The sequence below is a fragment of the Gadus morhua genome, chromosome 9 (assembly GCF_902167405.1).
Source record: "Gadus morhua chromosome 9, gadMor3.0, whole genome shotgun sequence".
NCBI lineage: Eukaryota > Metazoa > Chordata > Actinopteri > Gadiformes > Gadidae > Gadus > Gadus morhua.
In genome coordinates this window covers 18,021,469-18,046,268 of record NC_044056.1, presented here as the reverse complement: position 1 = coordinate 18,046,268, position 24,800 = coordinate 18,021,469, and the positions used below count along the sequence as shown (strand labels likewise).

Here is a 24,800-nt window from a genome sequence, read left to right as displayed (position 1 = left end):
CAGTCATTTCCTTCCTCCTACAAAGCGATTTGACAGGTCTGCCAAATATACAAATGTCCCACAGCATCTGATCTGCAATAGCCAATCTACAACCTTCTCAGAAATCTTCCTCACCCAGTCTCGTTTCCTCTGACTGTCTGTCTGTCTGCTGGTCTGCCTGTAGAAGTTCGCTAGAGCAAGAATAGAGAGTGTGTTTCAATCGGCACAGCTTTTTGCTTATTTTTTTTGTATTTCTCATCATTTTTCAGTTAAAACTTTTCTTTTCCAATGTTAAAGATGCATACATTAGCATTGCCAAGGGTTAACCGACATTCTGACAAGTTTAGCTATTTTGACCCTGCCTACAGTCAAATTGTAATTGTTTCTCAGGAATATATATAATATATACTTTTAATTTACAGCTGATATGGTTTTAAAATTGTAACGTCTTCCACTCCTAAAAGCCGGATCCTACTCTTCGCTAACATCAGGTAACGGAGCGATGGTCACTCACTCCCAAGTCCTACTTTGAGCTGTGAGTACCTTTAGTGATAGGTTAACTTTAGTGCAATTCCTAGGAGTAATTCTGAGAGGCCTGTTAATTACGGGCCTTGTTGTCACATGTGCCCAACAGTTAAAGATTTTAAAAATCCTCACATTTCTATTGGGAATTTTCAATTTTTTTTTGTTTTGTTCGGACATTTCAAAGTCAATTAAATCTTTAAAATCCTGAGGTTTGTGGATTTAACTGGATCACTAGTAAACTTCCGGGGCTACTGCGCTCACCACCCGTCGTCAGTTAGACGTGTGATTGTCCATGTCGGAACTGCGACACAGCTCGTCAGCAGACAGAGCTCATCAAATGATTCTAAAAATCGTTTTAATTTCATAAGCTCCTGTGAGAAGAGCATCTACATTTCTGGTCCCATCCCCTCTCTAGGCTGTGGTGTGGGGCATTTTAGCAGACTCCTAAGCCTTGACACCTGGATTCAGTCCACCAGCACAGAAAAATTTGGTTTCATTGATCATTTCAATCTGTTTTGGGACCGTTCTGATTTCTTCAGGCCAGACGGTATTCACCAAAACTGACGGGGTAACCAAATGCTAGCAGCTAACCTACAGCACAGTGTTCAATCTGATCAACAACACGTGCATCATGACTGTTTACCCCATTCTCCCTGGAACATCTTCACCTCAGCACTGTTCCCCCCGTCAGTTCCCCCTGCCGGCCACATCTGTCACTGACACTCGCACCAGAAATTCTCCCTATACAAACCATCATCAGCCACAGAGACTCCCTAAACAGCACACAATCCCTAACCAGCAAGGGCCTCATACTCAGTGAATTCATTACTGACAATAGCCTGGACTCTGCATAACTGAGACATGGCAAAAAGCAAAGGAATATTTTTCACTAAATCAGACCACACCCCCGGGATATGCATATATTGATAAGCCACGCCTCCGTGGCCCTGGTGGTGGAACAGACACATTTTTCAGACAAAGCATCACTACAAGTACAATCTCCATCCCGCCCCCCCCCCTAATTTGAACACATTGTTTTTAAACTGTCTGGACCCAAACCCCTGGTTGCTGCAGTCATTTATCGCCCCCCCCCCCCCAAACCTAACTCAGCTTTCTTATCTGACCTGCCGAAACTCTGTGCCATCACTCCATCCATTTTGCTAGTCTGTGACTTCAACATACATGTCGACTCGACTCCAAAACCTCTGAAGAACTTCTGGACATCATAATCATCTTCAACTTCACCCAAAATGTGGATTTTACAATCCATAAAAAAGGACACACACTGGACCTTGTCTGCATCACCGGCATCATAATCAGCAATCTGTCCAGCTCCAATGTCACTATCTCTGACCACCTGGCTATCACCATGGACATTCTCATCCCCACACCACAAGCCAAGCAAAAGCGCTCTATAACTTTCCGGAATCTCAAATCCATCAATCCCTCTGGTCTTTTCTCCCTCTTGGCCGACACCATCCCTGACTCCGCCCTCTTCCAGAACACCTCCCCTTTTGACCTGGTTGCAATATTTAATGAAACTCTCATCCTGGCTCAGTCAGCTCACTCCAATTAAAACTAAGATTGTCTCTTTCACTCACTCCACCCCCTGGTACACTGATCATTTTCATCACCTCAAATCCAAGGTCCGCCAACTCAAACGGCTAACCAATAGAACTGGTCTCACTATCCACAAAGATGCCTACAAACAACACCAACAGCTATACAAAAACGCCCTCAACAGTGCATGCTCCTCCTACTACTCCTCCGTCATACAATCAGGATCAACAACCCCAAGACTCTGTTTTCCACCATAAATAAACTTCTTAAACCTATGGACACCATCTCCAACTCCTTCAATGTCAGTAAATGGATCTTATTCCTCTCACACATCCAAAGAAAAATTGACATTATACACGGCCAACTGACCTCCTCCACCTCCACTGTCTCTTCTCCGACCTCCACCACCCCCTCCTGTCATTCACCCAGTCTCCTCATTCACTGAAATCACCCCAGCAGACCTACCTGCCATACTCACTGGCATGTAAATCTCTACCTGCAACCTGGATCCCATGCCCTCAACCCTAGCCATGGCCTGTCTCCCCTTACTCTTTCCCCTGATCACCTCAGCTATAAACTCCTTTCGGTTCCCGTCCCCCCCGCCCTCAAACTCGCTGCCGTCACCCCCAACTAAAAAAACCTGCACTTGACCCTGAAACACTGAGCAATATCCGACCCATCTCCAATCTCCCCTTCCTCTCGAACAATTTTAGAGGAACCGTTGCCTCCCAGTTAAAATCACACCTCGACGACAATAACCTATACGGACCTTTTCAATCCGGCTTCTGCTCCAGCCACACCACGGAAACATTTCTTTTAAAAAGGTCACAAATGACATTCGTCTCTCTGCGGACTCTGGTTCCCTCTCCATCCTCATCCTCCTTGACCTCTAAGCCGCCTTCGATACCATCAACCACTCCATCCTCATCTCCTTCCTCCAGTCCTCACTTGGCACCACTGGCACTGCTCTCACCTGGTTCATTTTCTATCTCTCTGAAATACGTCACTTCAATTCAACTGCAAATGACCTACCTCCCCAGGCCCTCATGGTATCCCCAAGCCTTCAGTACTCCATCCCCGACTTTTAATTATCTACATTCTCCCACTTGGTCGAATCGTCCGCCAACATGGCCTCCGTTTTCACTGCTACGCCGATGACACTCAGATCTACCTCACCACCAAGACCATCTCTGCAGCAACCCATTGCACCCCCACCACCTGCCTCACCGATGTCAAAACTTGGCTGCAACAAAACTTCCTCCAACTAAACTGCAATAAATCTCTCCCCCGCTCCACCCAGGACCTCTCCCAAGATATTGAGGGTATAATTGTCCCCCCCTCCACAACCTAGGTATCATCCTTGACCCCACCCTCTCATTCCTCCCCCGTATGAACCCGATTACAAAAACAGCCTTCTTCCACCTCATCACTGGTCTCCGTCCTTCCCTATCACTCTCAGCCGCCGTAACTCTGGTCTACGCATTAATTTCATCCCACCTTGATTACTGTATCTCCATCCTATACGGATCATCAAAACACTTACTTAATAAACTGCAATATGTTAAAAACACTGCAGCCCATACGCTCACTTCGTCCCGCCACTCAGACCACACCCCTGAACTCCACTACCTCCACTGGCTTCCCGTCAAATACCGGATTGATTTCAAAATACTACTCCTCACCGTAAAGCCCTCAACAACCTGGCCCCTCCCTACCTCCCTAACCTTCTCCACGCCATAACCCTGCCCGTTGTCTCAAGTCCGCTGATTTCAACCTTCTCCACCCCATCGGGACCAATCTCCGGTCCTGGGGAGACAGAGCCTTTGCTGCAGCCCCCCCCCCCCCCCTCTGGGATGCCCTCCCCACAACGACATCCACAATGTCAACACTCAGCATTTAAAACAGCCCTCAAAACACACTTTTAACCCTTGCTTTTAACTTTTAAACTTTCTGATTTGTTTGTTTGTCTTCGTAAAATTTCGCCACAAGGCGGCGCCAAAAAACTACGACATTGTGTGTCTCCTAATTTGCCAATGGAATGTTCTGAAAACGCGTTTTGGGCTATAACTCCCACACCGAATCTCCCACAGTCAAAACTTTTATATCCACAGATTCACTGGAGTCAGCTGCATCTTTTGGCACACGCCGTGCCCATTTGTTTTGAACACATGCTTCGCGTTGTGCCGGCGAAATGCACATTTCTTGGACCCCTGCATAACTGCTTGCAGTTTTTGTTTTGTTATTTTAATTAGTACGATTTAGCTGCTATTGTGAAGCGTCTGAGCATTTCGAAAAGCGCGACATAAATTTGATGTATTATTATTATTATTATTATTATTATATGGATTTGATATTTTTTAAAACCAACATGTGTTTTGTGTATGCTGTACAAAGAAATAAAATATGAGCTGATCATATAACGAAGGCATATCATTGAGCGTATAAAATACTACTTTTAAAATAAACTGAACTTAAACAATAAACAAAAACAAACATACATGAGTATACATGATGCAATAATATATTATCCTGCAAGATTAAGTTCTAGGTCCATCCACTTTAGTTAAAACTGGACATGAAGGAGGGATTGTAATGAGATCCCCTGAGAATTAGAAAAACAATAAAATGAGCAAACCTTCAAACATAGACTGATGTAAAAGCTCTCAAGGGCTCGATAACAGAAGCAACCTGTACCCATATTTCTAGAACAGTTCCATACGTCTTTTTTAGATATCCTTTGTGCACTGAGGCAAAGAAAAGAACAGAAGGACCATACCTTAATTGCACTCGAACATTGATTCCAGATGGATGGTAATTACAACATTACATATCTTATACTTGGAGGGCATGTACAGCTTGCAAAATATAGATATTTATATTTCTCAATGACTCTCCTGCTCTTCATTTTAATAATCTGCAGTAATACCGTTGTTTTATATGTCATCTATGTACACGAAAGCCTTCATAAACCCATGTATACTTTTGTTGCTGCTTTGCTGATGAACGCCCTGTTTGGAAGCATAAGCGTCTATCCAAAACTTCTTATAGATCTGCTTTCAGCAACCCAAACTATATCCCGTCCTGCCTGCCGGCTACAGAGTTTTTTAGTATACGTGTATGCTGGTTGCGAATTCACACTGTTGTCAGCGATGGCTTTTGATAGGTATGTATCCATATGCAGACCACTCCAATACCACTCCCTTGTCAGGACACAAACTGTCAAATTAATTTTGTTTTTGGCCTTTTGTTTACCTTGTTGTAAAATTGGAATTGCTATTATTTTGTCAACTAATATAGGACTATGCAAGTTTGTGTTGATGAGAATAACTTGTGATAACTATTCGCTTGTCAAGGCAGGGTGTGGGGACTCAACTGTAAGCAATGCATATGGGCTCTTTGCAACGGTACTTTCTATACTTCCACATCTAATATTTATTGTGTTTTCTTACACAAGTATATTGTTAATTTGTCTGAGGAGCTCCAGGGATTTCAGGAGAGGAGCTCTTAACACGTGTCTCCCCCATCTTGTTATATTTCTGAACTTCACCATTATCATTACGTTTGAAATCATTCAAAATCGAATTTCTTCTGGCATACCGCATATTGTTCGTCTTATAGTATCTCTTCTGTATGTTGTGATTCCTCCTCTGTTCAATCCTCTCATGTATGGATTTAAAATGAAAGAGATATCTCAACATATTGTAGCACTTTTCAAGCTGAAATAACAGTGCTTGTCAGACAATGAGCTACTCTAGACAGAGGAATATTATTACTTCACTTCAATCTGAAACCAAAAAGATATAATGCTGGTTTTTGAGAATATCTTGTGTTTGACAGTGCACCTTTTTCTGAAAACGTTGCCAATTTTAAGCCACTCAAATGGCAGGAGAAGTCTTGCACTCTCGCTTTTTTTTGCTCTCTCTTTACCCTCACAAATCGTACCTGCAGCACCTTGCATTTTCATTCATTATGTGACTTATCTAGTATGTCATAACAGTTATGGCAACATACAATTAAATGAGGGCTGTCAAATTAATAAAAAAATGAACGCAGATTAATCGCGCTTCTATAGTGCCCTTTGACCTGGTGCGTCATTTGCGTTGAAACAAAATGGAGGCAGACGAGAAGACTCTGCTCGGCCCCGTGAAATGAAAATTTAAGTTTCAACAACTGTAAATAGCAACACCGTTATCTGTAATCTCTTTAGTAAGGTATTGAGATGCATTGAATCTTGAGTGAGATGGAAATGTTATTAATTTGATCTTAAAATGCACCGTATGTTAATGAAAGACGTGTTTTAAATAAAAGACATTGAACTTTAAAGTCCATTATGTCTATTATTCATTAAATCACTCATCTGCCATAATTTACTTGAATTAAATTATTTTGAAATACTTTCTCGGAAAAATGCAAGCATTAATTGAGATTAATTAATCACAGAGCCTGTAATTAATTAGATTTTTTTTTTTTAATCTGTTATATTTCGATTGTAGCCTGAGGTTAGATTTTCTGCTGACATTTAGAAAACTATTTTTTTTCTATATTAAGTTTTACATCTATTTAACTATTGGGTAGACATGAGACCACAACAGTGAATAGTTCCTCCCTGTGTATTTCCCTTTCTTCCAAGACAGAATCCCCAGAAAAATGTACCGGAAATAATTACATTTTAAAGACTCTTATATAAACATTTTTTGGTGGTGCAGAATTACAGCCAATACGAGCCAGTCGCACATTGAGCTTTCCCCAAAGGCGCAGTTTCGGTGTCTGTAGCTTTGATGCAAATGAGGAGGAGAGAGGCGGGTCAAGGAGGAGGGTGGGGGTGTGGCCCTGAGCAGCTTGCAGGCAAGGTACCATGCGCTCTGTTTACAGTGGATGTATTGCAATGGCGAGGCGCACACAGCCTTTAGCCGTGTTCTGTAAATATTCTAGAACACACGGGATTCCTGGAGCTCTATATCTAAATAATATCATATAATACATAGATATCTATATGATATAATACATAGATATCTATATCATATAATACATATTATCACGTCCAAAAGCTGTGTGCGCCTCCAGACCATATTATGAATCACAAACGCCTTATTAGGGTTCTCCGACGTCTCTGGTTCTTCCACTTCCACATAAATCTGTAGTAGACTGAACCGCCCGCTGCCTGCTGCCGGCTGCCCGCTGCCGGTCGGTGGTGTCTTTCGCGGCGGTGGTGCCTCGCGGGAAACCGGCTGCAGGCAGCATGTCGCAGTTCATGTACTTCAGGGAGTCAAAGCCAAAGTTCCTTTGATCTAGATAACACTGAGCTAGATTAGTTTATATGAAGAAAACAGCCAGAGTAAACTAGATTTTGAAAATTGTTGGGATGTAAAGGGAATTTAACAAAAAAAAATATACATATCTTAACCTAGTTTTAACAAAGATAATACGTTCTTTAATAATACTATATTGAATAAGTTAACTTGTATTTTCGTCTTTGAAACTAATTCAGATACGTCAGACTCTTTGGCTACACACACACACACTTATCGAGTCTCTCACCTGACACAGAAGAGCATGTTGTCCTGTGTGTTGCAGAGCAAGGCGTTGCTCAGGGCCTCTGTGAGCGGGTGTGGCCGGAACACCACAATGGGCATCATCTGCAACAGAGGACTATGGGTGCGAGAAGCATGGAGGTGGACTACAATAGCAGCAAGACCCAGTAAATGGGAAGTGGTCAGCGATGACCCCTTAGGACAGATAGGGGTAAAGAAAAGAAGAAGATATATATTATATGGGAAATAATTCACTAGACCAGGGAAATGTTGAGCATCGAAAGTCAGATGTGTATGAATGAAAAGCTAGTGCTTCATGTTACCTTGTTATGAAACAGGTCCCAGAGTCTGTGCATCAGGACAGAGACTAGCTCTGTGTGACCAAGCAGGACATCGACATACCGGGCTGCCCACTGACTTTGTCTAGAGAAATGCACAGGAGACATGTTGAACTATGATACAAGTAGGTTGAACTCTTTATGTAAAAAAAAACAACATAATAACGAGTTCAACATGTGTCCACCACAAAATAGACAATGTAGTCCCCCAGATATCATTTTTTGGATTGAAGTTGTATGGCAACTTGCATTGTCAACTAGATTTGTAATTCCTTTATAAACTACGTGTTCTCTTTGTAAATTAACAATAAAAAAGTAAATGTTAATTTGTGAAATATATTTGTTTAAAATGTAAAATACAATTTAACGATGGCTGTAATAATGCCAAAAGGATGTTAGAGATTATAGATAAGGATTATTTAAAAAGGACCTCAGTAGAATATGCAACCGCCCTCTCCATCTAATATTACAAGGAGTGTCCGATTTATTGATCACTAAAATGCATGAAGTGGATAATAATACTATCATTGGTGCATGTGTAGCCTAAGGCCCCTAGGGTGTAGGCTCCTACCTATTGGGTGGACTAGATGCATCTAAAAGACACTGGCAGAAGGTTCTCAGGATACTGTCGACCACCTAGGGAACACATTGGAGACAACATGTGAGATGGGAACTAACACCCACAACCAGACAAAATGACATCACTCGTCATTTGTCATCAAGCCTGCACTGGCTTGCACCAACAGAGAACTGAAGGAACCGTGATTCAAGCCGTATGCATACTTTGACATGCAGCTTGCACGTCAGAGGCTCATCTACGTGAAGCTTGATGACCCGCTGTTCGTCCGTGCCACTGGCCCGGTCTGGGAAGATAACGCCCAGGGTGTGAGAGATCCTGGCCAGCTGTGCAGAGAACTCTGTAGGGGGTGTGACCACCAGAGGAAGTAGACTGGTAAATTTACATTTGGTACATTTTAAGCAGATGATTTTATCCAAAGTAAGAATGAGAAGAGTTGAAGCATACAATCAAAATTGTAGTACTAGTCACATTTCAAGACCAACTTTCTAAAAACAAAGTGCAGAACAGTGATAACGTTTACAATTAGACGGTTGGTTTAAAAAAAGTGTATAGCTAATTAATGCGACATTTTGTGTGGCTTTTTTGTTTAGTGACTGATCGTGTCTGCCATATGTCTGGGTCAGGGTGAGCTTGTGCTTGTTCATGCATATGCGCGTTCTGTTTCCACTTACCTCCATCTTCACCCACTCTCACCAGCCTCCTAAACGCTTTCAGTTGAACATTCAACCCATCCAGAGGATCACTATCATCACCGTCATATTTCTCTATACATGATGTCCCTTTCTCTGGGAACCCAAAACACATTCAACTCAGAGTCCCCTTACACACAAATATACAAGCAAGTATGTCTTAGAAAATGAACGAATAATACAAGATCAGTGTTAACAACTATCTGCAGAGGGGTATGGTTTCATTCCACAAGCATGCATGTGAGCACACACACACAGACACACACAAAAGTATAGTTAGTTCAATGTAACCAATTGGCTAACAATACTATCTTAAGGTTAATGGGTGAACAAAGTATAACTAGCAAAACAAAGATACATATATAGAGTTGACCATTGCCGCTTCATAGTAGTAGTAGTAGTACACAGAACATAAAAGGAGATCAAATAAGATACCCACTGTTCTGCTGTCTCTGCCTCTGACATGCCTCAACATAGGAAGAGTACTGGCCGGCAGGGATCTTCTCAGTTCTGAAGCCAACACAAACATTATTCAAACAATGTTTAACATTGATTGTTGTACGAAGGATTCTGTGTGGGCCGTCTGTGTAGACAGTTTGACTTCGATTTTCAGTTGGCCAAAATCAAAATCAAATAGGATATGTGATGTTATAAAATATATCACAATTTCTGATGTTGCATGTTTCACATTTTGTTACTCACTTTTTTAGGGCATCTATGAAAGTCATCTTAAGGTCAGCCTTCAAAGGAAGCTGCAAACAGTCATATACACAGAATTAACATTTTGAAGACTCCAGCAGGACAGTTAGAACAGTACCAAACTCTTGTACCCGTAACTGCCTGATTAATTAACTCAAATGTATTTTGCCATTTTATGTTTTACTATTTTGTTTCCAAATCCCATATGTGAATTGAGGTACTGTGAAACATGGATTGCAAAGCTAATATTCCATGCAGTCGGGTCAGACTAAAGACGCTTGTGTCTCACCACACGTGGCGTCAGCAGGGCTGGGAGAAACCGGTTGAGGAAATACGGCCTCCGGAATATACTGTTCACAGAGATTGGAAAGAGGCGGTCAACCATCTTTAACTCAGTCATTTTACATCTCCCATTGTGGTGTACGGGTTGGGTCAAGGTGTAAATAAGTGACCATAATATTTTATTTATTGTACTTTATATTTACACTTATGTAGGGTCATAATCTGCCGCATAAATACCTGGCCTCCATTACTGTGGCAGAGATTCTTCCTGTGGTTGTAAACAGAGACAATGCCCTCTCCACATCCTGTAAGGCTTGACACTGGTGCTAAGGAAATAGTAACCCACATACACCAGCAAACACTCATCAAAGACCCAGTATCAACCAAGTTGTATTGTTTCAAGTAGTCAGAAAAGCGCAATATTTGAACCCAACCACTAAGAGTCACTGTTACCTTCCCCGGTTCTCCAGTGGCCCCAGAAACATCTTCGTACATACTCATGTCCTCCACTGACACCTACAGAAGGAATGCTATTAGGAATCGGGCCTAGGTATTTAGCTATTTGTCTAGATAATTGAGTGTTTATCTAGTTGTACACAGGGCTCACCTTGAGGTCGGCCAGCCTTGTCTTAGCGAGGGAGACGTACTCCTGCAGCAGGCTGCGGTGCTTCACTGCTGTGTAGGGGGGATGCAGCAGGTGAACCTACGACACGAAGGATTGGAACATGCACATCCGAGCTGAGCAGATGAGTAGGATGATGGAAATTGTGGTGGCAGGGATCAGATCACTTGTACGGTGTACCTACGCACAGGTTAACCTCTAGAATCTTGTTGGTTAAAGCTATAGTGGTGTAGGGTTATAACAAGGGTTACCTTGAGGTACTGAGGGGGGTCAAAGGGCACCAGATCGGACAGGAACTTCAGCAGGAACACCAAAGATTTCTTGCTGCTCCCATGGTAACTGCTATGTCCACCAAAAGATAGCTAATATAAAGAAGAAATAAATGATACATTAAGTGTGATATGTGATAATAAAGTAATTTTAAACAATCAGCATAAAGTTCTAAAAGGTTTTTAAAAGAAAATTGTGAGGAAAAGTAAATTCAAGTAAAATGTACTGTTGTCACTGGTTTTGTTTGTGATCAGGGGTATATTGTTACATTTAAAAACAAAAGAAAAATTAGATCATGAAGGGCCGAAACGCACTCCATAAAAAAAATGATAATCCCATGTGGCTCTTGGTCTAAATCAGTGCAGATATAGCTGTTCTGGGGCAGGAGTGGACAGTGGTTGTGTGGGACTTGGGTCAGTGTAGGACCAACCTTGAACCATTCGCTGTAGGAGGGGAAGAAGCTGGGGCCCTCCAGGGCCCCCTGGCGAGCCAGCAAGAAGGCTGTGATCATGTTCTCTAGATCATAGCTTTCAAATGCTGAAGCCAGCAACTTGCCCAGCATTTCTGGTAGCGGCAGAGAGAGTGGGTATTTATCCTTCAATCCAACGCATTGGATTTTACTAAATGCATTTCCAATAACAAATACATTCAACACACACCGTAACTAAGAAGTCAACTACATTAAACGATAATGATCATGATATTATGTAGGGACCTCTGAGGCAGGGCTGGGCATTGGGGTTGAAGACCAGCAGGGTGGACAAGAAGCTGAGGACGTTCTGCCAGTTTACTTCGTGAGTCTCCAACACCTGCTGCAGCTGAATGAGCAAGTCCTCCACACTGAAGACTATGGCCAGCTGTATGAGGCGTGCAACACACACACACACACACACACACACACACACACACAATAAAGAAATGCAACATGATGCAAACGGTTATTCTCTACTAAGTGAGGATTTAGTGGTGGGTTAAATGCAGTTCAGAATTCAAAAGTATCTTTTTGAGGATTTATTTCTACAAACATGAAGCACCTAAAGATGACCTTTTCAGTAGTGAAGACATTCACTTATATACATGCCACATTCAAGTGCCAATCCCAATGCTTGCGCCCAGCACATTTATTTTTCAAATAAAAAAAACTGTGGCCTGAGAGAGAAAAGCAAATCGTGCACAGTCTTTACCCGTTACTCAGGCTTTCACAGGGGGCTGTGGAATTCAGAGGCAGAGGGTGAGAGACACCCGACAAGGGAAACGTTTTTTTTTCCCCAAAGCACGTTGCCAAAGGGTACATGCTCTCATGCAGCGTCGCAGACATGCACACCTCCAACACCGCAAGGCCCGGTCAACATGCAATATGAAAAGATGTTTCACCTTACGAAACAGGACAGTCAGCAACCTGCTGGTTTTAGTAAAGCTCCACTCGTTCTGCATGGCGATGGCATCTGACACTGTGGACGGAGGCCAAAGGAGACATTTCAAGACATGGCGTGCCTTGGAGTGTATGGAGTGTTCCAGTGGGACAGGTCGCTGGTGGTCAACCTTTAAGGCGAGGTTTGTAGGTGAGTGTCTGTGTGAGGCTGTGCATGAAGAAGCGGCGCAGGGCTTCTGGCGACGCTGAGGTGCCACAAAGAGACGCATCCAGCAGCTGGACCCTGTGCAGGAGGGAGACAAAAAAGAGACATACTTTTTGAAATTAGAGACCAGAAGAGACCATCATTACCATTATGATAAGGATTGTTATGCTCCATGGTGGGTCTATCTTGTAGTACCTTTTTCGCACAGTGGTTCTACTGAGTAGGACCAACGCACTATGTCTCCATAGTAAGGCTGAGCACTCACCAATTCTCCAGTGCTGCCTCACCGCATGGCTGGCCTTGCAACATATCCAAGCTGTCTAGGAGCCCTTAGTGAGTGAGAGTGAGGGATAGAGGCATCCATTATGCTGTCCATTATTGCCAGACAGCATTATGCATCATGGTTAGGGGAATTCTAATAGGCGTCCACTTGTATATATTCTTTTTTTAGAAAAAGGAAAGTTGTTTGAAGAATCAATCACGACTAGCATAGCTGGGAGGAAAGCCTGACTCACAACAGAGCATGTGGTCCAGTATAGAGCAGCAGGTGACTGAGGTCCTCCTGCTGGGTCCCGCCGGGCCCTTGTTCTCCTCAAAGCCACTCCCCACCAGGACCCCCACCACCGCTGCAACACACAGTCAGCCATTCCTCAACAATAGATAGGTTATGTATGTTTAACAATAGCCTTGATAGGCTGATTCAAGACACACATTGTTGTAGGTATCACATGTCACTATCAAGGTCAGCTAGACGTAGGTATTGATTCAAAAAGGTTACAAAATGTTTTATCATCTTTTCCTGACAGCCTAGCGTTTAAGCTCAGACACTGGGGGAAATGTAAAAAGCTTTCAAACACCTTTCTCGGTAACAACAACCTATTAACAAACCCTTCTCCTGCTGTTGGTGACTGTAATCCAAGCAGGCTATGTTCAATGTTCACACACTAAATACCAAAAGTACATTAATAGATAACACACTAATTGTCATGAATCTTAATGCTGAAGACACCGATACTTTCTTTACGAAACTCGCTTGTACATATATCTATTAAATTATGTCATGTAAAGTCAGACAAAAGGTTGATGACTGAGTGCTCATAAGAGAGCTGATGTTTTTGTTTATAATGATAAATAACTACAGAAGAGGCAACCCAAACTGCCTTTTCCTCAGCCAGACGAGGCAAATAAAATCTCTTACAGGAAAGAACTGCCTGCTGAATGTCTCTCTCCTCGTCCACCTGCACCTCTTCCTGCTGCGCCTGCGGAGATGTCCTACTACAGAGGGACTTTAACCCAGCCACCATCCACACCCTTGCTTCTGCATCGCTGCAGAGACAAGACAGATGAACCGATATGTTGTTCTGCTGGTTTGGGGAAGGTAGAGTCTACAAACTAAATATGTTATATGATAAAACCCATTGGATAGAATACAGTTTCTGATTTTTTAAATCATGATATAATTACACAGCTTTTAACAAAAGGGATCTGTGGTACTGGGCTGCTACACAAAAAAGTAGTTGTGTGGTATTTAACTGAAGCCTAAGTGAATCTAAGAGGATTTAAGTATTATGCATTATTTTAGTTTGATTGTTTAAGCAACCTCACACAACAACAACTGCATATCATAAAAAAAAATAATCACCCTCGTCACCCTGACATGACCGATTAGCCGATAGCAGCAAGGGAAATCTTTGTGTACCAGTATGTTGTTTTTTTTACTAACAAAAGTAGAGTGAAGATCACTTTACCTCTCTAAAATGTATTTGATGCTCAGGATGTCCCGAGCGTAAAGGTGGTGTGCAACCTCTAGCTTGTACTGTGTCTAAAGGGGACAAAAAAATGAAATTAAAATATCTAAATGATGCATTTATATTTATTTCCTCCAAAATCTTGAATGATGTTATACCTGTTCATACTATGCACACCAATTTGCACATATTCGAACTATAAACATTTTAAGCATACCCAAAATTTTTACATACACAAGAACATACTGACGCTTATTAACACACCTGATGCTTTGTGTACTCCTGCCAAAAGAGCTTGGGGCAGAATGCTCCGAGAGATAGCAGCTCTCTGGCTGAGAGCAGCAGCGAACACAGCTGAACCTGAAGGGATCACGTTCACACACATAAGAACCACATATTTACTTTGGAACTACCGAAATGAAGTGGCCCCGATTGTTTTTGCATAGTGTCCACTATGCAAGCCAATCATTCCAACACTTACTCGCTGACAAGAGGTGAGCAGAACTCTCTTGACCCCATTGCCCTCTTTAGCTTCATAATCATCGTCATCATTACAAGTCATTCTCAGTCTCTTCAGGACAGTCCTGACAGAAAGAGCGACCACCGACACGCCAAGCTTGTCTGCCTGCCGCTTCAACACAGGCACTAGGGATGAAATATAAATACAAAGAATACAGAAATAAATACAATCATTGCATACACATTGTTAAACACAAACAGACTGAGCATGCAGAGATGCAGAGAAAATCCAATACAGAGTGACCTCAAGCCCACAAAAGACACAAAAACACAGGAAAACAATTAGGACGTGCCATTTCCGAGAAATGCTGCCAGAGCATTCGGGGATAGTGCAGGAGGAGATGTCATTACTGGCATCCGGAGGGAAGCACTCTTTCTCCTGCTATGTGGCATCCGATGATGCAAAGTGCAAACCAAGGCCACCAATATGGCCCAATACTTGAAACAACGTTGTTTATGAAGGGAAACGGTCAAAACTCACATAGAAGTGATCCAGTAAGAGCTGAGGGAAGAAACTCTGAGACAGTCTGTTTCTGCTGCGCTTTTTCCACACACGTGTCTGCGGAAGGCCGTTGAATCTTCAAGGAAGAAAATAAATGTAGGCAGCCAGGGGCATTCTATCTCAGTAGTTGGTATTGAACGCATAGGGAGTTAAGACCAATTTAAATAATTTATTGTTTGATAATATTTTTTAAACACAAATGACTCAAGGCCTATGCATTCCATAGGACAAACACATTTACTACTACAAGAGACTGTCGCAAATGCAAATGCCAATGCAACCATCTCACTTCACATTTCAAGTTTGAAACCAAACTTAATAAGTACTATTCTCACAACGCCTTAGTCAACTAACCACGACTTCCGAGAGCAGGCCTGAGATGTTCTGGTGTCGGTACAACAGTTGGATTGCTGCCTCTTGGAGCTCCTTGGTATCCTCCACCTTTGGCCTCTTTGTCACACGACCAGCTGTGAATTGAATGTGGAGTTGATATATCACCGGTCATTTTCACAATATAATGATTATTCTTCTCTGCAGATACAAATAACGGCAGTTACCAGTAATATTGGTGTGACAAATAGTTCGATTTTGGTGTAATATTTAAAGATGGATAGAAGAGCGCATGTGAAAGTCAACATTAACATCTCATATTGGAATTCAGTCCCGATTCATATCACATAAATAAACCATCAGGTATATTAATGTATTACCATAGGTTAGAGTGCTATGGTAATATCGTTTTAAAACAATGTTTTATATAGGAACAGCAAATTATTATATAATGTCACAATTAATTTACTGTGCATCAATCATTACGTCACAACGCAACGATCCCCGCCATTTTTAAAGCAAACTAACAAATGTTGGTAGTTTCGTAAAATGATGTGTTATTATGTGAGACATTGGTGTGTTCGAAACTGCTGTTTCTCATGCGAGATGTGGCAAAACAAAGTTTTCATTAACCTAGGTTACGTGAATTAAGGTTGCCTTAGGATTTTACATTAAGGCACAACTCTTTTTAGTCTAAATATGGCAGAGTATCACCGACAGAAAACCACATGAAGTCTGACGTCGACACGAAGAACGTTATACAAGGAGAGGAAACAAACCCTTCGACTCACCAAGGATGCTTTCGAGAGTCCTTTTTTGTGAAACGGAGCTCAGATTTAGTGACATATTGTTATTGTGAAAAGTAAACCTAAATGCTACTAGCCAATTGTAGTAGCCGTCTTTAGCTATCTATATGTTGTTTAACCTTAGTTAATAAATATTTCGTTCTGCACTGCCATATTTTTGATATGACATTTACGTCATGTGTCTTCGCGCTCTTCCGACTCATTGGATGAAACCGAAGCCAATCCGGACTATCCGGCTGGATGGACAAGAGCTAACCCTGAGTTTCTTTCAACCTATTTCACACAGTCTGGTTTTAACCAGGTTCTACAGTTTGTGTGTATTGGTTTTTAGCACAATAGCAGACAGCAGACCAAAAAATATCAGAGAGCAGTGTGTGTGTGTGTGTGTGTGTGTGTGTGTGTGTGTGTGTGTGTGTGTGTGTGTGTGTGTGTGTGTGTGTGTGTGTGTGTTTGGGAGGGTGGGTGGGTGGGTGGGTATTATTAATTCCTAGCCCTTTTATTCCATATTAACCACATAAAGTGTACTTGAGCTTGATAATTAATTTATTCAAGTAAATAATGGGAGTCCCATTATAAATTACTGGACTCCAATGGACTTCCCCCCCCCCCCCAAATATTTAGTAATTGAGAATTGGTGAATGAGCCGTCATTTTTGAAATAATACAAATGCTCCTAATAATCACACATTCAGACTGACTTACAGACTAGACAGCGGTGTCATACTATGGTTACAGCGAAAGAGTTTGCTTCCTTCAAAATAAAGAGGAGGCACTGTTAATACATTATTATTTGTGTGTGTGTTGGTATCAGTCCTTTATATCATGCGGTACCTTCGTTTTAGAAAGAAAATTTGCACTTGACGTATTTGAATGCATGTTCATGCATTCAAATACTTATTTGAATGCATGAACATGAAGAGATGATTCTGAACCCCACCCCACCTGCCGCCGCCCTCCCCCCTGTCTCATCCACCAGCCCCCCCCCCCCCCCCCTGTCTCATCCACCACCCACCCTGTCTCATCCACCCCCCCCCCCCCCCCCCCCCCTGTCTCATCCACCACCCGCCCCCTGTCTCATCCACCACCCACACACACAGGCCGCAAATTGCCCTACCAACTACTTTGCTTTTAGCCTGCAGACAGCAGACAAAAAAAGATCAGAAGCAGTGTGTGTGTGTCTGTGTGTGTGTCAGTGTGTGTGTGTGTTTGTGTGTGTGTGTAAGACAGCTGAGTACATGGCCTGTGTCTGAGAAAGAGATGACCTTGCGCACACACACAACACATGCGCAGACACACACTCACACACAAGCACTACATATTACATTATATTTGTTAAGCGGACGCTTTTATACAAATCAACTTACAATAAATGCATTCAAACATGACAATACAACCCAGAAATTACAAGAATCCTGCAATTGGTCAAAAAAGCAGATAGACATTTTCTTATTAATTTTATTTCAATTCAATTCAGTTTCCTTCATGAGCAGCATCTGGGGACCACTCACAGCAAGCCGGTTGTTAGGACGGGCCTGAGCCAAATTGCAGCACTGTAGGCAAGTACCAGTGACATGAATCGGATTCAAGCATCCAAATGGTAGCCGGTGCAGAGTGCGTTGGCGCGGTGTTGCATGAGAACTTGGGTGGGTTGACTGGCCACATTGCTGCCTTCTGGATGCGCTACAGACGTCGAATGGTACATGCTGACAGACCAGCCAGATGGGGGTCGAAGTAGTCTATTTGCAAAATGACATGATGACACACAAATGACAAACCTGCGTGGCCTTCTGAATGAGAAACACACGTATCCTGCTGATGTTGTGGAGCATGCATATGCAGGAGTTCCTTCCCCTTTTAGCCGTAGACACCATAGAGTTCTCAACATTGATGGAGAGATTGTGGTTGATTTATTCCCTGGAAGGAAGAGCCGCACAGTCTTGTCCAGATTGAGCTTTGGTGGTGCAGATAAGGAGACTGAAAAAGAGGAGAGAAGAGGGTCATAGGCATGAAGGTTGTCAGGGCTCTTGGATTTGCACCATTGTCTATCAGCTGCTCTTGTGGCTCGGTCAGCACGCACCGAATCTATCAACCACAGAGCAGGACGAGGCAAATAGAGGGACACAGGGTGCAAAGGTTTGTGGCGGCTAGGCGCAGTATGTGTAGAAGGAGGTGTCAGTTTGAAAGAGGGGAAGAGAGTAAGATAAAGAGTGGTGAGGGACATGAAGAAGTGTTACAGTAAGGTCGGTGGTAGAGCAGTTCTTGGTGAATATAAGGTCGAGTTGGTTACCACCTTTGTGAGTGGGGGGAGGGAATCAGCGAGGGTTTGGGGGATCCCTCTTCCGGGCTGTTCGAAAGGAAGATGTCCAATTCCTCCATAATCCTCCAAGAAGACCTGGTAGGCGGTACAGTACAGCAAAGTTTAATTGTGACAGAGACAAGTTACAGACACAGTGTGAAACTTGAAAGAAAATGGAAGTTTTGAATGGGGCAAAGTGTAAATTTTCATTTAGGGGTGATTCAGAAACCCTGTTGCTCTAAACCCACAACTGCTATATGCTAAAATAACCCCAAGTTGAGGGCCTAGCAATATAAACCCGTTCTCACACACACAAATAACAAATTTCCCACCTCAAGCAGGGAAAAATGATCTCCTAAAGTAAGCGCACATTCTTTTTACTTTATCCTAGACTGTGTGTAAAAATACCCTACACTGGTTATAAGATTAGTTCACCACAACCCTATGTGCAAGTAACCCTAGGTTGCACAACAGAACATGTTGGAAGATAAGAAAAGGCGTACTCACCATTCTCTGACACAGCCCGATTACTAATAATAATGGTTAAATTCTGCTGAACGAAGCACACACTAGATTATAGAGTATTTACACCACAAAAACAATATATAATTATATTAAGTCTACTAACACCACCACAACAATGTCTTATCAGACTATGTCTACTAAAACCACTGAAGCAGCACACTATAGACAAAAATGTATTAACATTGCACTGTCAAGTAAAAAGGCCCGCAGCGCTACCCATCCAACCTGTATGAATTAAAAGTGATCCATAACGGGTAGGTTATGTTACATCATGAGCAGACACGCAATGGCTTGTTAACATACCGGTATTCGTCTATTAAGTTATATTGACAAAATCTTGATTTTCATTGGCTTATATCAAAGGTTTCCAAAACGTATCGTCATGTTCTTGAAATAAGTGATCCTCCCTATAAAGTTATTATAACCTGTCTCAAACAATGAAAACATCGTCCCCCGACAAAGCTCTATGATCCAGGAAGCTACATTTTGGCTCAGAGCTGGACCTCTACGCTTCTCTAACTCTTCCAAAATGTGTGTGAATTTACTTTAACCCTTTCCACCACATTAATGCCTATCTCAAAGGAATTGATAGTGCAGCAGCTGACATCTACTACCCGATGCCTTTAGCATGAATACCCAAAAATAATTTCACATTCCTACAGTCTCACTGCAATTCAAATTTCTGGAGAGCTGGGGACAGGATGGTAGAAAACTGTTGGCAATTGGACAATGACGCTTGTATAAGCTGCTTCAAACTGGGCCAAGCTTTGTTGCTCACAGGCAGCAAAAGTTAGTGCATGCACCCAGCACCCTGAACTGAACTGGGGCGAAGGTTATGTGTTGTGCTACAGCATGCAATACCAAAATCTACAAGAGGAAAACATTCCCCCCCAGCAGCTCCTTTCAACATTGTAAACAAGGTGAAACAGGAGTCTAAAATTAATCTGAATGACTGACTTCAAAGCACCAACAAAGGATAGCAAAGTAAAGGGTTATTGTTAAGTGTGAATCCTTACAATGAGTAATATAATAGGGTAGCTTTGTTGCTGTAACTAGGGATCATGTTGTTCAGATTACCAATTTGTCTACACCCGATATTGTGTTTGTGTGTGTATTATATCTCCCAACGATTATAGCCAACTCACAGACACACTGACATTGCATCAGCACTTCCAACAGACAGGATGTTGAATCAGCAACCTGGTATACTGTACTATGTAAAACCTAGGCCATTCTGCTGTTTAGAATTAGATTCTTCTTTAGCAATCCATCACCAGGTCATCTTCAGAGGCATTGTAATCGCCCACTGTAGGGATAAAATGTTGTGGCACCTTGATGAAAGGTATAAAAAGGTACCAGATTTCACTGCAAAACCAACAACCTTCAGTCAGGCAGGTTTTGCGTCTGGTTGAAAGGTGGGTTCGGCCACACACAAAAGGGGGAAAAAAAAACATGTTTTAACACTTTACTTTTCCACTACAAAAGCTTAGTGTGAAGAATTAGTGCCGGTGGCCGCCATTATGCTTTTAACGAGAGAGAAAAAAAAAGGTGAAAAGTAAAGAAATGCTTCCTGTAATGAAAAAATGCTCCCTGGTTAAGGCCTCTGGCCAGACAAAGGAATGCGTGTCCAGTCTTTTAAATGATGTGCACACAATCTTACTGTTCCAGCTTTTGTTTGTAAAAGTCGAAAGCATTCAGTGAATAGTTTACCGAAAATGACTAACAAGAATGATGATTACCAACAAGGCTTTGTGGAGATCTCGTCGTGAAGCCGCCAACTAACCACGATAGCGAGAGAGTTTAGTTTGCATTCATTTCAATATCCCAGCGACATAGGCTACTGTAAACTGATTTTCTCAATGCATTTATTTTTCATTTATTTTCTTGCAATATTCAAGTACAAGATTTCCTGTATCCAGAAAACACAATCAATAGCAGATACTTTGAAACATCCATATTTCCCCGTCCTTAAAAAACAACAGATTATCCTTTTTTCAAATTTGCATTTCTAAGACACTTGGACCACTTGTAAACATGATACAAATCAATGTTTTTTTGTTGTTTTTTAAAATAAAAAAAAACATTTGTAGAAAAATATCTTCTTTATAAGTATTTTTCTTCACATGTGTATCGACACATCAAGTACCTCACAGTACAATCTTGTTTAAAAAGCACATACTGGAAAAGAACACAAAACAGCTCGGAGGGTAAAAGGCCTTTGGTTTTACATGAAAACACTGAAAAAGAACCCTCCAAAGTAAAGCCCAGCCGCCACTATGTGCACAACGCTGACCGATGGAGAGTTGATTGTTAAATAAATGTCGCCTCGCGCAGCTGGACGGTCGCCCCAAACATGGGGCGCCCACATCCATACACAGGTTATCGGGGTTGGGAGGTGTCGGGCGGGGGGGAATAGGGGACAGAGGGGGAGAGGGGGGGGGGCAGCACCCACTAGGCTACAATCAGGTGACAGTCCTGGGGGTGGCCGTCCCGCAGAACCTCCGGTGCACAAAGTGTCCCAGGACGATGAGGAGCATCTCCGAGGTGCTGCTGAGCGCCACGATGAAGGGTGCCTGCGACGCAAAGTCTGCCTCGGCCCGCTGGAAGGACAGCTGCATGACGGCGAGGGCCAGCAGGCTGTTCTGGACGCCCACCTCGATGCTCACCGTCTTCCTCTGTGGCAACGCCAGCGCCGCCGTCTTCGCCAGGGCCGCCCCGACCAGCAGGCCGAACATGGGCACGGTCACCCCGGCCGCCACTATCTGGGGCCGGACGTTGGCCAGGATGGACGCGCCCATCTGATAGGCCATGAAGATGCCGCCCACGATGAGCACAAAGCTGAAGGGCCGGATGAGCGCCAGCAGGACTCTGGTGAGTCCCGGCAGCCGCAGCTTCACCAGCATGCCCAGCGAGATGGGGATGGCGATGAAGAGCAGGGTGCCCAGGATCTTGATGAAGGGCACGTGCAGGGCGGCGTGCACGCCCAGCAGCCAGCCGTACAGTGCCGACGACAGGGGCATGGCCGCCGCCGCCACCACCGTGGAGACCAGCGTCATGGAGATGGCAAGGGTCACGTCGCCGCCTAGCAACAGGCTGTAGAGGTAACCCCCACCGCCCCCCGGGGCAGAGCAGGTGATCACCAGGCCTAGAGAGAGTGCCTTGGGCAGGGAGGCCAGTTCGGACAAGCAATACGCATACAAAGGCATCACCAGAAACTGTCCCACCACCCCAAGTAGCAACGGAGCAGGCCTCCTCAGGAGACCCTTGAGCACCTCCACCTCCACTTTGCACCCAAAGGCACACTTGTTGATGAAGATGAGGGGCAGCAAGGCAAACAGCACGGGGTTCTCTGAGAAGTGGGAAAAGCCCCCGGGTTGAATGAGCAGGGTGGAAGCATCCTCACTTCCTGGCGTTGACACCCTGATGGAGTAGTCTGTCCTCTCTTCAATCAGAACTGACATGGCGTCGTCCTGATCTAGGTCCAGGAGCTGGATCTGCAACTGTGCTGTGCCTGGCAAACCAGACCTTATTGTGATAATATAACTTTTAACTGGCCCCGCACGTCCACCGTCAGTCACATTCAGGATTGATAAAACCTCCGGGTCCAACGAGTGGACGCTCAGCGTCTGCTTCCAGCTCTCGCGCCCCTTCCTGCTCGCGTTGGTGCTCCGGTACTGACTGGAGATAACAATCACGCCGTTGGTGTTTTCGGGAAATTCAAATTCGTGCGATGATCCGTCGCCGATTCTAATATACCTTCGGTCGCTATCGGCCGTCACGTTCGTATTGTCGCTGTTGCTTGGGGACTTGCCCGTCGTCACCTGGTCCGCTCCTCCGGTAATCAGGAAGAGACAACAAAATGCAAATAGCATCCTCATCGTATTGACGGACTGGGGGCAGATGGGATCCGCATAGATCCGCTATTTCCAGTCGCCCCTCTAGATTGTCTTCTTAGACCGCAGTCCGGCTATAAAAAGCGGCTAAACTCCTCATTTTCTCGGGTACAAAATAACTGCGTTGGTAGCCGGTGCCACATTTCTCCGAATGCCTGTTTTCTATCTTGCTTTATACCGGAACCTAAACATCACCCCGCCCCATCCAATGGCAACCCTCGGCAGAACAAGACACATCCATGCCACACGATATGGAGGCTTTCTATTTATCTTCGGGAAACGAAATTGTGTCCGTCTTGGTAAGAGGGAGCATCACATTTTTGTATTTGTTGTATCCTACCTCGATGACAGCTATAAGCATCCCACTATAGCCCTTCCGTCTACGGCAGCTTGTTGTTTCTACCCTCCCTCTCTGACTGACTCAATAAGACGCTTTCACAACCAATAGGAGCCGCCCAAAGTCCACGTCCATACGCGAATATGGAAAGATACGTCACACGAGAGAAACTCTTGGGGGAGGTTTCAGGGGGTCGTCCGTGGGAAACACCGCTTTACCAAGGAACTTGCTATCTATCTGTCAATCCATCTATCTTTCTGTGCGTCTGTCTGTACCCATTTACCTCTGTGTGTGCTTAGTGTGTATGCTTAGTGTGTATGCTTAGTGTGTATGCTTAGTGTGTGTTTGCTTAGTGTGCTTAGTGCGTGTATGTGGATCTAACTACATAATGTCTGGCTGCATGATGCCAAAAGGCCAAACTGTTGAATATTTTCATAATACAGAAACAATAACAGACTATGTAAACAGTTTGTTAATTTTAGATTCAACTTTATATCCTTGTTTATCAAGGTGGTTTCCGAAGGCTCACATTAAACGACTGTGACTGTTCCCGTTTCACCAGGCTTCAGAGCATGCTAATGTTTTTTTGTAATACCACAAACACTACAGTGAAACCTGGCACCAGACTACTACTCCCGGAGGGCTTCCCGTTTTGTAGTAGGCAGCGATTTGCTTGGCTGGCTCAATGTATGTTTGCAAACGTAGGGGTGCCTGGTCCTATCATATATACAATCTACTATGCCTCCCACCGTATATTCAGACCCCTTCTAGCTGTCAGCACGCATGAGAGTTAAGCAGTGAGCAAATATTTACCTATGTGATCTAAAATTCTATGTGTATATATATATATATATATATATATATATACACATACATACATACATACATACATATATATATACACACACACACACACACACACACACACACACACACACACACACACACACACACACACACACACACACACACACACACACACACACACACACACACACACACACACACCTTTACACCTATACACCTATACATACATACACATACACACACGAATAAATAAACTCCGCCCTTGAGTGAAAAGGGTGCTTATTAAAGTCAAGTGTGGATGGGGATATGCAGTTATGGTTAAACATGGTGCCACATATTCATCTTTATAGGCACTTAGAAAACAACAATGGAAGCAAAAACCCAAG

General features: G+C 43.3%; 3 protein-coding genes across 5 annotated transcripts in view; 1 reads left to right on the top strand and 2 right to left on the bottom strand.

Moving 5' to 3' along the window:
* fanca (FA complementation group A) overlaps positions 1-16,738 on the bottom strand; it is a 109,492-nt gene extending 92,754 nt beyond the window's left edge. For 2 of the 3 annotated variants that reach the window (XM_030367318.1, XM_030367319.1), the window contains exons 1-25: positions 16,543-16,738; positions 15,776-15,888; positions 15,401-15,497; positions 14,882-15,045; positions 14,665-14,760; positions 14,401-14,474; positions 13,851-13,978; positions 13,168-13,278; positions 12,918-12,981; positions 12,618-12,730; positions 12,450-12,526; positions 11,791-11,932; positions 11,506-11,639; positions 11,057-11,167; positions 10,791-10,886; positions 10,637-10,699; positions 10,421-10,509; positions 10,191-10,251; positions 9,905-9,954; positions 9,642-9,712; positions 9,185-9,298; positions 8,717-8,850; positions 8,505-8,569; positions 7,919-8,018; positions 7,603-7,790 (exon numbers count right to left, since the gene is read on the bottom strand). In XM_030367318.1, coding sequence (XP_030223178.1) covers positions 7,603-7,790; positions 7,919-8,018; positions 8,505-8,569; positions 8,717-8,850; positions 9,185-9,298; positions 9,642-9,712; positions 9,905-9,954; positions 10,191-10,251; positions 10,421-10,509; positions 10,637-10,699; positions 10,791-10,886; positions 11,057-11,167; positions 11,506-11,639; positions 11,791-11,932; positions 12,450-12,526; positions 12,618-12,730; positions 12,918-12,981; positions 13,168-13,278; positions 13,851-13,978; positions 14,401-14,474; positions 14,665-14,760; positions 14,882-15,045; positions 15,401-15,497; positions 15,776-15,888; positions 16,543-16,597 — 2,510 coding nt within the window. In that variant the 5' untranslated portion in view covers positions 16,598-16,738. The remainder of the gene's footprint in view (positions 1-7,602; positions 7,791-7,918; positions 8,019-8,504; positions 8,570-8,716; positions 8,851-9,184; positions 9,299-9,641; positions 9,713-9,904; positions 9,955-10,190; positions 10,252-10,420; positions 10,510-10,636; positions 10,700-10,790; positions 10,887-11,056; positions 11,168-11,505; positions 11,640-11,790; positions 11,933-12,449; positions 12,527-12,617; positions 12,731-12,917; positions 12,982-13,167; positions 13,279-13,850; positions 13,979-14,400; positions 14,475-14,664; positions 14,761-14,881; positions 15,046-15,400; positions 15,498-15,775; positions 15,889-16,542) is intronic. The other variant, XM_030367320.1, reaches the window with a different exon arrangement.
* On the top strand, positions 4,729-6,292 carry LOC115551522 (olfactory receptor 52E4-like). Its single transcript, XM_030367327.1, has one exon. The coding sequence runs from the start codon at positions 4,869-4,871 to the stop codon at positions 5,787-5,789; it is 921 nt and encodes a 306-aa protein (XP_030223187.1). The 5' UTR covers positions 4,729-4,868; the 3' UTR covers positions 5,790-6,292.
* A 4,487-nt stretch (positions 16,739-21,225) lies between the features above and the next one.
* slc10a3 (solute carrier family 10 member 3) lies at positions 21,226-23,853 on the bottom strand. Its single transcript, XM_030366644.1, has one exon. It carries the CDS (start codon positions 23,253-23,255, stop codon positions 21,840-21,842), a length of 1,416 nt encoding a protein of 471 aa, XP_030222504.1. The 5' UTR covers positions 23,256-23,853; the 3' UTR covers positions 21,226-21,839.
* Positions 23,854-24,800: the final 947 nt, after the last annotated feature.

What these genes read in the sequence shown, in the direction of transcription:
- slc10a3 (XM_030366644.1), bottom strand. Translation starts at nt 23,255, where the DNA reads ATGAGGATGCTATTTGCATTTTGTTGTCTCTTCCTGATTACCGGAGGA.
- LOC115551522 (XM_030367327.1), top strand. Translation starts at nt 4,869, where the DNA reads ATGGATGGTAATTACAACATTACATATCTTATACTTGGAGGGCATGTA.